This window comes from Solenopsis invicta, chromosome 11 (assembly GCF_016802725.1).
Source record: "Solenopsis invicta isolate M01_SB chromosome 11, UNIL_Sinv_3.0, whole genome shotgun sequence".
Classification (NCBI taxonomy): Eukaryota; Metazoa; Arthropoda; class Insecta; order Hymenoptera; family Formicidae; genus Solenopsis; species Solenopsis invicta.
The window spans coordinates 12,053,839-12,067,287 of NC_052674.1; the positions used below are offsets into that span (position 1 = coordinate 12,053,839).

The 13,449-nt window shown below is 37.4% G+C and overlaps 1 protein-coding gene across 5 annotated transcripts in view; it reads left to right on the top strand.

The window, feature by feature from the left end:
- Positions 1-13,449, top strand: part of LOC120358916 — a 97,426-nt gene that overhangs the window by 57,193 nt on the left and 26,784 nt on the right. For 3 of the 5 annotated variants that reach the window (XR_005575800.1, XM_039454749.1, XM_039454750.1), the window contains exon 2: positions 9,406-9,583. Coding sequence is in view for 3 of the 5 variants with exons in the window: in XM_039454749.1 (XP_039310683.1) it covers positions 9,406-9,583 (178 nt within the window). In the remaining 2 variants the exon portion in view is untranslated. Of the gene's footprint in view, positions 1-7,675; positions 8,130-9,405; positions 9,858-13,449 lie in introns of those variants that run through there. The other 2 variants (XM_039454748.1, XR_005575801.1) reach the window with 2 other exon arrangements.

Genomic DNA, 13,449 nt, shown 5'->3' on the forward strand with positions numbered 1-13,449 from the left:
AATATACCGGATTGTGATATAGGAAAATTACTTGACACGATATGGAATGTTACTTCTTTCCCGAAAAGAGGAAGAACGATTTCTCCGAGAGTATAAACCGGGTATTCGTTTATTCCGCTTAACTTCAAAATATTATTGTAATTGATAACTATGTCCGTGGGTATAAAATGTTCTTTAATTATATTCGGTCCTGACCCAGTATCCAATAAAAAGGTAGTTTGCGGAATCGTTTCACAAAAATTTACCTGAACGGTGGGCACGCGACTATGCTTGTCAAGATTTATGGTTACTTGGCGGGCGGTCAACACATGCTTATTTACTTGGTTTCTTTGGCTGGTGACGGGTGTGAGATCCTTCCGGACCCCTGCTGCACATCCGACGTCGAGGGTCCATCCGCGTTTCCCGAATTGTTTGCTTTTCTACGATTGTTGCTTGCAATTCGCAGTTCGCAATTCTCGAGGAGGTGCCCCTGCTCTTTGCAATATCGACAAACTACCAAATCTTTAGGTACCGCATCTACCTTTGGATTTGATCGACAATTTTTTGCGATATGCCCGAAATTATTGCAAATTTGACAGGTGATCTTTAATTTGTTCACCTCGCCGCGTTGCTCATTTTGTTTTTTCCAACAATTATTGGCCGTATGCCCTAGCCGATCACACCACTGGCAAACTAGAGAGGGCTTATTTTGAATATTAATTTTATTATTTCTACATGACTTAGCGTCATGCCCGGATTTAGAGCATAATTGACAAATGACGTTATTTTCCCGTATCATTCTAACAGACTGTCGAGTTTGAGGATCGCGTAACCGACATTTGTCGGCACTATGCCCACGTTTTTTGCAAATTTGACATATTAAAATTTCAGTTCCTAAATCGGATCCGATATGACCCAGCTGAATTGTCTGAGTCAATTTTCTGCATTTTGAAGCTGAATGTCCCTCCTTGTAACAAATTTGACACGTTTCGCGCGGCCGACTAATAATTGTTTCTCGGTCGGCAGCGCTACCTTTGCCTTGTCGCAAGTCGGTCATTGAGCGTAGTTCGCGCTCTATTCTTAATGCATCGGATACGGTTTCGTGAACATTTAAATCTCTCGCGATTCTTTGCTCAATTTCCGGTTTCAATCCTCTAATGAAACATTTGCACATGTCTTTTTCCAGTGATATTTTTACATTATGATCGGGTGGGCCATTTCCCCATGCTTTATATGCTTCTAAGATTTGTTTTCCTAACAATTTTACTCTATTTGCATAAGTAATTACATCTTCTTCATTTTTTTGATAAATGCACCCTAATTCCCCTTGCAATTGATATACGGTCTTAGATGCCCCATATACTTGTTTTAAATATGCGGTTAATTGAGCAACGGTATCGAAATTTTGATCCTGAATTGTACGGCGCGCTTCGCCGACGATTCGTGTTCTAATTATGCGAGCAAATTGAAGCTCCGCCTCGGCGGGTAGCATGGACTTAGCTTCCTCGCATCCTTCAATAAAATAAGATAACGGAATATTTTGTCCATCAAAGAAAGGGACGGCTTCTACCGCGTACTTCAAAGAAGCGAACGGATTTGAGTGAGCCATTCCGGGTGGTTTAGTTTTAACGATAGGTTCGGGTCCCTCTATTCTTTTTACTGTATCGTCTCCCGCAACGTCGGAGTCGTCGAAACCAGGTATTAGCGTCTTGTCGCCACCTCCCAACGAACTCTCCGAATCATGCAAAGTAAGATCAAATAATCTAGGAATTTTTTTAAAGGATGTGGTGGGAGTTGATGTCTGTGTAATCGTGACTGGTTTACGTCCAGGTATACCCTGGTTTTCAACAGCAGATTTATAAATGTTATCGATTTCTTCTTTATTTGATCCGGACCTCGTAGTCATTCCTGCTCTTAAAAATTGCACTTTTCATCCCGGACGAGCCCCCAAAATTTCTCAAATGGTCTGTTACGTCCAGAATTCTCGAAATAAGTCTCTCGGGTCGGTTGGCAGGTAGAGACTTAGAGAAATAATTCGAGCGAGGTAGGAAGGACGGAACAAGCCTAATCTCTCGCACACATGTCTCCGGGCGAGTGCGACGAGTCGAATGCGTCAGGTGAGTCAGAATGTAGGTCAGGTGTCGAGGATGACGACCTATGACTCTCATTCAGACTCTTGCATTCGTGTAGTCCTTATTTTGCGTAAACGAATCGAATCGCTTTTACGCGGGATCGGACTAAGTGCAATTTTATCGGAGCGGGAATTAGAGGTGATTGAAGTAAAGAAAAATGATTGAGACTAAGAATTACAATTTATTTTAACATAATAAAAGAAATAACCAATTACAATGATAGGTGATGACTAAAATAATAATTATTAATGTACAAATAATATTTTTGTTAGTAGAAAACATGTATAATAAAAAGAAGAAAAATCTTATGTTCTTACTAACAAAAAAAATTGTAATTATAACTTAAATTCTAGTTGGTTGTAAGTGTGCATGTGTAGGTGTATTTTATGATCAAGGAATTTTTAGTTATCCAGGTAGGCTTTGGAGCGAGTCGAAGATTTCTTCAAATTCATTGAGTACTCTTCGATTCGCTTCGATATTTTCATTTACTATATTCTCTACCTGTTCGGAAGTAAATAATGAATCGGAATGCGGGTTTTCTTGGGGAAACTCTAGCGCGGGGGAATATGGATCTTCCGGAGGTCTTCGAACAGGTGAATCGGAATTACGATAAAAAAATCGGGCTAAGGTGTAGGAGAAAAGTCTGTAGGAGAAAAGGTTGAATCCCGAGGAGAGGCTAAGGGTTCTGCAAAAGGATCGAAGGTAGAAGACGGTGACCCTGGTGGTTGTTTAAAATCTGGTTCTACATGAGATCCAGGAGAGTAAGAGGGGGAAGGATAACGACAGGGGGAAAAAGAGTGTGATTCAAGGGACGGATTTGAGACTGGCGGAGATGAGTCGGTCGGTTCGTCGGAAGTACTCAAATTAATTAGAGCGTTAGGTAAAACAGAAATTTTTGCTCGCTGTTTGCGTAATTTACCGCAGAGCGACAACGATGCGCCAAGCCTCCGGAGCTTCTTATTTCGGCGATTCCGACAGTTCTTAATGGCTCTTCGAGTTTTATGGTCAGGGACTCGCTTACGCACTAAAATGAATTTGAGAATTGAGGCTACGTTCTCTCTTTCTTATAAAGGGAAATAAAATTTATATTATAACTTCTTGAAAGAAGAAAAAGGGAAAGCAAAAGAAAAAAAGGTTTGAATTAATAAAAGGAACAGAATTCTTCGTTTCCGCTGGAAGCAAAGAAAACTGCGAATTCAATCGAACAGGAGTTCGATTGTATCCAGCAGGGAATAAAGAGAGTCGTGGACCCAATCGAAAGAGCTCGATTGTATCCTACGGGAAATAAAAGAGTCGCGGACCCAATCGAAAGAGCTCGACTGTATCCTGCGGGAAATAAAGAGAGTCGTGGACCCAATCGAAAGAGCTCGATTGTATCCTACGGGAAATAAAAAGAGTCGCGGACCCAATCGAAAGAGCTCGACTGTATCCTGCGGGAAATAAAGAGAGTCGTGGACCCAATCGAAAGAGCTCGATTGTATCCTACGGAAAATAAAAGAGTCGCGGACCCAATCGAAAGAGCTCGATTGTATCCTGCGGGAAATAAAGAGAGTCGTGGACCCAATCGAAAGAGCTCGATTGTATCCTACGGGAAATAAAAAGAGTCGCGGACCCAATCGAAAGAGCTCGATTGTATCCTACGGGAAATAAAAGAGTCGCGGACCCAATCGAAAGAGCTCGACTGTATCCTGCGGGAAATAAAGAGAGTCGTGGACCCAATCGAAAGAGCTCGATTGTATCCTACGGAAAATAAAAGAGTCGCGGACCCAATCGAAAGAGCTCGATTGTATCCTGCGGGAAATAAAGAGAGTCGTGGACCCAATCGAAAGAGCTCGATTGTATCCTACGGGAAATAAAAAGAGTCGCGGACCCAATCGAAAGAGCTCGACTGTATCCTGCGGGAAATAAAGAGAGTCGTGGACCCAATCGAAAGAGCTCGATTGTATCCTACGAGAAATAAAAAGAGTCGCGGACCCAATCGAAAGAGCTCGATTGTATCCTACGGGAAATAAAGAGAGTCGTGGACCCAATCGAAAGAGCTCGATTGTATCCTACGGAAAATAAAAAGAGTCGCGGACCCAATCGAAAGAGCTCGATTGTATCCTACGGAAAATAAAAAGAGTCGCGGACCCAATCGAAAGAGCTCGATTGTATCCTACGGGAAATAAAAAGAGTCGCGGACCCAATCGAAAGAGCTCGACTGTATCCTGCGGAAAATAAAGAGAGTCGTGGACCCAATCGAAAGAGCTCGATTGTATCCTACGGGAAATAAAAAGAGTCGCGGACCCAATCGAAAGAGCTCGACTGTATCCTGCGGGAAATAGAGAGAGTCGTGGACCCAATCGAAAGAGCTCGATTGTATCCTACGGGAAATAAGAAGAGTCGCGGACCCAATCGAAAGAGCTCGATTGTATCCTACGGGAAATAAAAGAGTCGTGGACCCAATCGAAAGAGCTCGATTGTATCCTACGGGAAATAAAAGAGTCGCGGACCCAATCGAAAGAGCTCGACTGTATCCTGCGGGAAATAAAGAGAGTCGTGGACCCAATCGAAAGAGCTCGATTGTATCCTACGGGAAATAAAAGAGTCGCGGACCCAATCGAAAGAGCTCGACTGTATCCTGCGGGAAATAAAGAGAGTCGTGGACCCAATCGAAAGAGCTCGATTGTATCCTACGGGAAATAAGAAGAGTCGCGGACCCAATCGAAAGAGCTCGACTGTATCCTGCGGGAAATAAAGAGACTGAAAGTAATAGAGGGAGAAAAGGAAGGGTAGTGCAATAATACTGAATATATGAATGTTTTGAAAAATATAAATCAACAAAACAAATATCTTATGAGAGAGAGAAGGTAGTCTTATGAAGAGTAAAAATAAAAAAAATAAAAATAATGGACGGCTGAGACTTACTGTTGGGTGAAGTTTGAAGGTGCGAACGATTTAGTGGTTGGCAGAGCGGATTCAGCTTACAACGGCGGACGGTTGGTCGACGGTTGGCACTCAGAGTGTTCGGATCTCACAATGCCGCGTCGAATTTAAGTACGGTGAATACGAATCCGAACGTCACAAACTCGGACATATAATGTCACGGAATGTGCGCCGGATCGAACTAGAGTGAATCGCGAAGCGAAAAATGAGCGATTGATCAGAATGAAAAAAAAGGTGCGGTATGTGCCCGTAAGTGACTGTAAATGATTGTAAGAAAGTAAGTAAGTAAGTGCTCGCGGGCTCCGGAGCTCCTTCCTTTTATACCTGATTCTGCCTATGATTTCTATGGGATTTTAATCCGCAGGTGTACTGCTTCCTATTGTCGTCCGCGCGCTACTTTTTAATTGTACGACAAGTGTTTCGTGTCGATGGGGTCAATCATCCGCCAAAATCGGCACGTGTCAAGGATGGACCAGCCGTATTGACTCGACTTTAGTGTATCTGCGCGGTTAAGGTAGATCATCTTTTCGAAATTTTCGGTTGCTTGGCTGCATCGATTTCGAAAGAAAAGAATTGTTACTCCACAGGACGTAACAATAGTATGAAGTTTTTATTGGCATAATTTATTTTTTTTAAACATAGTAAATAATACTTAATAAATTAAATTTTTGATAGCTACGGCGTATATATCGACTTTACCTTATGTATTTGTGAATATTTTAATAATATTCATGACTTTAAAATCTAGGTTATTGAACAAGTATTGCACTGATAGAGGTTATTGGAGACCCAGTTTCATTAATTCTTTTATCATTATCTTGGAAACTATACTTAAGTGGGGACAAGCCCAGAAAATATGATTAATATCTCGTACCTCTTCTCCGCAAGAGTATGGCCGGGATTTCACCAATCTCAACCTATGTTTGATATTTTTAGTAAAGGCCAAAACGTAATTATAATTATAATTATTCTGACAACGATTCCGAGTAAACCTCTGTTTAGTTTAGATTTTTTAAAACTTCTAAGATCCAAATCTTTAAAATGACTGGAATAATATTCACTCATTCCCTTCTCCACAGAGTCAAAGCAGTAACCATCCATCGCTAGATAATCAATAAGCACGCGTCCTATGCCCTCCCTAAAGGCGATCTTATTAATAATGGGAGTTCCATCTCTGGACCTCTCTTTTGCCAACGCGTCGTCTATCTCATTGCCCGTTATATCTTTGTGAGCCGGACACCATGTGAATCTTAACAACAGATAATTATTTTAATCAAAGCAATTCTTCGATGAAATATATCCATGATAATAGGATCCAGTAATTTAATAAAAATAAAGTATAAAATTCCCACCGATAATGGTCTCCTCAGGAATACCGTTATTTTCGAAAAAGTTTAACTAGTCATTTCAATCCTTTCTAGATATAAATTTGCCTAGAGATTTATATAGAGAAACAATAGAAATCCTATTATTTAAAAAGTTTTTACAAAAGATTGATATACAAACAATTTCTAATTCAGTTATGCTCCTAAAAAGGTTCCAAGTCGTGCAAAATAGAATCCAACAAATTATTACAAACAATAGTAACCCCTTCCCCTTAGTGTAATTCATGTTTTTCATGTCTGAATGTAGTGAAGTTGTTAAAGGAAAACCTATCATTATAATAAAGCCAGGTTACTTAGAGGCATGCAATGTTATAATTTAACAATAGATCAAAAAATTCACTGTATTTACTTTTAATGTCTTTACAATTCCAATGGAGGAGGACTCTAACCATGACAGAACTAACAAAATATAGAAAGAAACCGGGTTTCACAAAACTTTAGTTTTAATTTATTGTTAAAGAACCCCGCACGATTTGTATGAAAAAAAACGTGTCTGGTTGATTTGCTTGAATTTTTTATATGTTGTTGTACTTGCATCCCTAATGAAAAATCTCAATTTTTAGAACATTTCTATGTCTAGTTTCTGAATTAAAAATAATTGAAGGTCTCTTACATGATATCGGCTCATATGTATTATACCTATACTAGTTTGAACTTCTATACTTGTTCATATATGTATATCGGTTCATATGAATGTCTGTAGATGACTGCATGTGCGTGCACACGCGCCCGCACGCGTGCATGTGTTTGTCAGCAGAGATAAGGACCGCATGGTTTGTCATTCTCATAGTATGTAATTACTCTAAACCCCCTGTGGTTGTGCCTATTGTGTATGTGTGCGTGCGTGCCTGCGTGCGTGCGTGCGTGCGTGCGTGCGTGCGTGTGTGTGTGTGTGAGCGCGCGTGCATGCGCGCACGCCCGCGCGCGTACGCATACGTCCGCGTGTGCACGCACACGCAGTCATTCACGGACATTCATACGTACCAATACACATATATGAGCAAGCATAGAAGTTCAAACTAGTGTAGGTATACGTATGAGCCAATGTCATGAAAGAGACCTTCAAATATTTTTAATTCCGAAACTAAACATAGAAATGTTCTAAAAATTAAGATTTTTCATTAGGGATGCAAGTACTACAACATATAAAAAATTTAAGTAAATTGACCAAACACGTTTTTTTCATATAAATTGTGCGGGGTCCTTTATCAAATTAAAATTATTTTTTAATAGAAATTATTTTAATAAGTAATTATTTAAAGAGATTTACAAGTTTTATTAATGAATTAAAATTATGTTTTGACATAAAATAACAGTCCCATGAATTGAAGCTGTATTGTCGTAATGACATAATTTTAATTTATTATTAAAAATTGTAATTCTATTTACATTATTTTTCAAATAAATCTTTGCATCCGAGTAAATTTTTTTATGCAATTAAAAATTAAAACAACGCCCAACCAACCATGGTATCCCGTATCCCGTATAGGCGTATAGCAAAGGACACCGAGTTTCTCCATGGTAGCACGTCGATTTGTGTTTTCTCTCTCGATCCAGCGTCGAGCGAGGAAGATGCGCTATCAAAACGCCCCCCACTACTTTCTTCCCGCACCTCGATCTCCGCCGCGCTGCCACGAAACATGTACGTACGCGGCTTTGTGTGTGTGCGGCAGCCGAACGTCAGCGCGGAAGGACACCATTTCTGCCGGTGCGTGTACGTGTAATTAAAGGTTAAATGTGTATCTTGAAAAAGTTTAGAAGTGCTCAAAAATAATAGTATATTATGCAACCAATCTTTGCCGTTTTCGGCTGAAAACAGCATCCGAAGTCGAAAACGCCCTCGGCCCCATGTTGCATACGGTATTTTATGCAAAAGAAGTACATTTTTTGCGGCATTCGAGGGAGAATTAGCGTGTGGCATTTTTCTGTTACTGCCTGTCACAGTTATAGGTTATGAGAGATCAGTGTACTATCTTTGCTCATGCATTTCGACCCTACGCTCAGCGCATGCGTCACGAAACGTGTGGTGTCACGTGACAAAAGTGCGCATTCGGAATTGTACGAGAATATTGATTTTGCCCATTTTGTCGACCATGGATGGCAATATCCCCCACTCCAAAGATTGCCCATTTACGGCCATGTTACCAACTGTCCCGCAATGTTGCGAAAACGTGCTTTCTTTGTATAAAAATGCCTTATAACAATTGTCAGTAATAATTAATGTACTGACATATTAGCATCACTAAAAAACGATGGGCTACTAAATGAATAACTCCACAAAGAATGCGTCACCTAATAACGGAGATAATAGATGTAGCCATATTGTCGACAGTAGCCATAATACTTTCTTCTTCTCTAATAAAAAATTTTAACGTTATTATCCAATCATTATAATAAAAAGATAAAGGTAACAATAAAGTAACAAAGAAGTAACGATTTGCTATGCCTGAATATACATATAGATTTACGTAGACATGCGCTATCAATTTATCGTAATAGAAAATATCTTTGTGGTACTTACATGTATTATTTTATTTTTAATCAGTGCTGGAGATATAATAACGGCAAAAAAGTGCAATTTTTATGGTATAATATCTATTACAGTTCCATTTTTTTAAAATCTAATTTAATGTATTATATTTAATTTATTTGATAATTTAAATCAGTTGGATAAAATTCCAAAATGATGAACTGATTTTGCTATTGATTGAAATACTACTCTATTTTGATGTGCTAATTATAAATATGAAATTCGCCTATGAGGTCATTTTGAAAGTCAAAACTAAAAAAATCTAAAAACTTATTGTTTTTTTATATTATTTTAATAAATTTAATAAAAATTGTATTATATAGTTTTTAAAAAATTATATCATTTATGTTATTTGTATTCATAGTGCACCAAAATCCAGTAGTATATCAATCCACAGCAAAATCAGAGGGTTTAACTTTTCAAAATTTCACTTAATTATTTTATGTGTTTACAGATTACGAAAATGGATTTCGTCTCGTTGGGATTATGTACACTTTACTTTGTGGCATTTTTCCTAATTGTGTCGGTAGTGCATAGACACTACCAGATCCATGAAAATCTTAAAAATATTCCGCAAGTTGGAAGATATCCGATCGGAGCGATGTTTGAGCTTCTAAATCTGTCAAACTATGGTAAAGTACTTGATACTTAAAATTTATTATTATTCTTTTTAATACTATATTATTCTTTTGTACAAGTGTCATTCGTATGTTCGTACACGGCTAAAAAAAAAAAAATTGTTTTCGATAAACTGTTATTTAATAATTTCTAGACTCAAAGTTATGAAATTTATTACTTAAGACGTAATTTATAAAAATGTAACAACATGGCATATTGAGTGAAAAACAGAATAGATTGGTAATATGGCCATTCCAAAAATAAATTTAAAAAATAGTTTTGTTTAATGAACGCACAGTATTTTATTACAAAATTATATATTTTTAATTTTTTATCGTTTATAGAATTTCATTAATTTAGAATTTTTTGAGTTTAGAAACATTGGGTTTATTAGATATATTATTTTAATATGTGTTTAATATAAACAATAAAATAGAATATTTTTAGTATTTTTGAACGTTACCTTATAGAATGATAATCGAATATTTTGATATGAAAATCTTGCTTAAACAAATATTTTAATGAAATATTATTAAATAATTTTTTATAACTTGAAATGTGTATAGTCTATTAATAAGTTAGATAATAAAAAAGAAACAATTGTGTATACATACATGTATAATAACGTAATGAAGAAGTATATGTAATTAAATGTTAAAAAAAGTTAACAAAACAAAATGCTAAACAGTAGAAATGTTGAGTTACTAAACATATAATTCCATATGCAATCGTTAAAATTTGACAACTAATAACGAAGATAATAGGGATAGCTGTAATGCTTATATCCAATGAGAACAGGTACGTGGATTCCACGTTCTATCCACGTGTATTATGTAAAATTCATGGATATGACTTCATCGAGTTGATATCCACATGAATTCTACGTGAACACTTCCACATAGATTTTAATACATTTCATCCACATAAAAATATTGATGAAATTTGACGGAGATTAAAATAGGTGACAGCAATGTGGATTTCATGAGAATAAATTCACATCGACTTATCCTGTATAATTCACGTAGAATTATTAGTTCAATTTAAGGAGATAAAAATAAGAGATGTGAACATAGAATTCACGTGAGTAATTTCTTAATTTTGGTTTTGAAGTTCAAGATTTCTTTCTTGAACACAGTACTGTTGAGAAACATAAATATTATTGATAGACAAAATAGATCTATGAATGAAAAAACCTCGATCTACATTTCAATAAGCAGACAATACTTTTTTAAAAATTTTTTAACCGTTTTCTTAATAAAAATTTTTTATATTAAATTTAATTATTGTATTGTATAGAGGTAGTAAAAATAAACGAAAATAGTTAAAATTAAAGATTACAATTTATTTTAACATAACAAAAAAAATAAACGATTACAATGATAGGTGATGATTAAAATAATAATAATTAATTCAAGAATAACATTTTTGTTTGCAGAGAACATGTGCGATAAAAGAAAGAAAAATCTTGTGATAGGTTTAAGAAATCTTAACAGAAAATGCAATTATAAACTTAAATTTTAATCGGTTACATTTGAGATTAACGAGATATAAATGTGCGTGTATGGGTGTGTATTGTGATCAAGGGATTTTTAGTTATTCAGGTAGTTCTTGGACCGAGTCGAAGATTTCTTCCAATTCATTGGCTACTCTTCGATTCGCTTCGATATTATCGTTTACGATATTTTCTATTTCTTCGGGAATAAATAATGAGTAGGAATACGGGTTTTCTTGAGGAAACTCTAACGCGGGAGAGTATGGATCTTCCGGGGATCTTCGAACAGGAGAATCGGAGTTACGATGGAAAAAATCGGGGGAAGGTGTAGGAGGAAAATCTGTAGGAGGAAGGGTTGAATCCCGAGGACACACTAAAGGCTCTGCAAAGGGATCAAAAGTAGAAGAAGGTGACCCTGGTGATTGTTTAAAATCTGTTTCTACATGAGATCCAGGGGAGTTAGAGGGAGAGGGACGACGACAGGAGGAAAGAGAAAATGATTCGGCGGACGGATTTGAGACTGGTGAAGATGAATCGATCGGTTCGTCAGAAGTTCTTAAATTAGTTAAAGCACTAGGCAAAACAGAATTTTCTCCTCGCAGATTGTTTAATTTTTCGGAGAGCGATAACGATGCGCCAAGCTTCTGGACCTTCCTGTTTCGACGATTCCGACAGTTCTTAATGCCTCTTCGAGACTTATGTTCAGGGACTCGATTACGCACTAGAATGAATTTGAGGTTTAAGGCTACGTTCTCTCTTTCTAATAAAGGAAAATAAAATCTAAATTGTATCTACTCGAAAGAAAGAAAAGGAAAGAGTTTGAATTAATAAAAGAAAAGGAATTCTTCGTTTCCGATGGAAGGAAACAAAGCTGCGAATTCAATCGAACGAGAGTTTGATTGTATCCAGCAGGGATTAAAAGGTGATTGCGGATTCAATCTAAAGAGCTCGATTATATCCTGCAGAAAGAAAAAAAGAGAGTTGCTGACCCAATCGAAAGAGAGTTCGATTGTATCCTGCGGAAAGTAAAGAGAGTTGCGGACCCAATCGAAAGAGAGTTCGATTGTATCCTGCAGAAAGTAAAGAGGGTAATAGAAGGAGGAAAGGAAAGGTAGTGAAATAATATTGGGTATAAAATATTTTGAAAAATATAATGAAAATCTTACTAGAGAGAGAGGGTAGTCTTATGAAAAGTAACAATAATGGATGTCTAAGACTTACTGTTGGTTGAAATTTATGAAGGTGCGAATGATTTGGTGTTTGGCGGAGCGGATTCAGCTTACAACGACGTACGGCTGGTCGACGGTTGGCACTCAGAGTGTTCGGAAGTTGCAGAAGAATACATTAACTTAATTTTCACAGCGCCGCGTCAAATTTAAGTATGATGAATACGAATTCGAACGTCACAAACTCGGACATATAATGTCATGGAATGTGCGACGGATCGAACTGGAGTGAATTATGAATCGCGAACAACGAATGGCGAAAAAATGAGCGAAATGCTCAGGAGCTCCTTCTTTTTATACCCGATTCTGCCTATGGTTCCTCGGTTTAATCCGCAGGTGTCTCTTATTGCTGCCCGCGCGTTCTCAGCGCGTTCGATTTCTAATCTGTTTTTTCATCTGAGTAATCCATCCTGTCGGTTAGGTTCTTTAGAAGAACGTTACCTATTAATTGTGCGACAAGTGTTTCGTGTCGATGGGGTCAATCATCCGCGTTTCAACGCTTGCGTCCGCCAAAACCGGCACGTGTCAAGCGTAGGCCAACCGTATTGACTTGACTGGACAATTTTAGCTTAAGCTTAATTTTAGCTGCGCGGTTAAGATAGACCATCTGTTCGCGATTTTCGGTTGCTTGGCCGCATCGATTTCGAAAGAAAAGAATTGTTACTCCGCAGGACGTAACACCCCCCGCCTTAGACAAATGTTGGGAGTACACAACATTTGCAGAATAAGAAGGATAATTCTTTTCTTTCGCGGGTATTTTTTCCTTAAGGAAGGACCCACATGTAAGATTTCTCTTAGACGTGCATCCTGAGGTTCTAAGAAAAGAGCAGGAAAGGAAAAATACAGCTTTTTCTTAATCCCTTTGTCCTCTTTTTACAATATAAATTTCTTTTTCTTACAAGGAGTTAGTTTCCTTATTTTGCTTGCTTATTATATATGTATATTTTTATATATTTATATTTTTGTACGTATAAGAATACATGTATGTGTACGTTGATAGCTCGATAAATCACAATTACTAATGTGACATTCGGTTAGCTAATATAATGATGTAAGACTTCCTCTTATTTCAGAAATGACATTGTTGAACTATAAGTTCGAATATTGAAACACGTGCATGTTCCAGGGTTTTACTCTCTAATCCTTACATCCCTTTTTTATT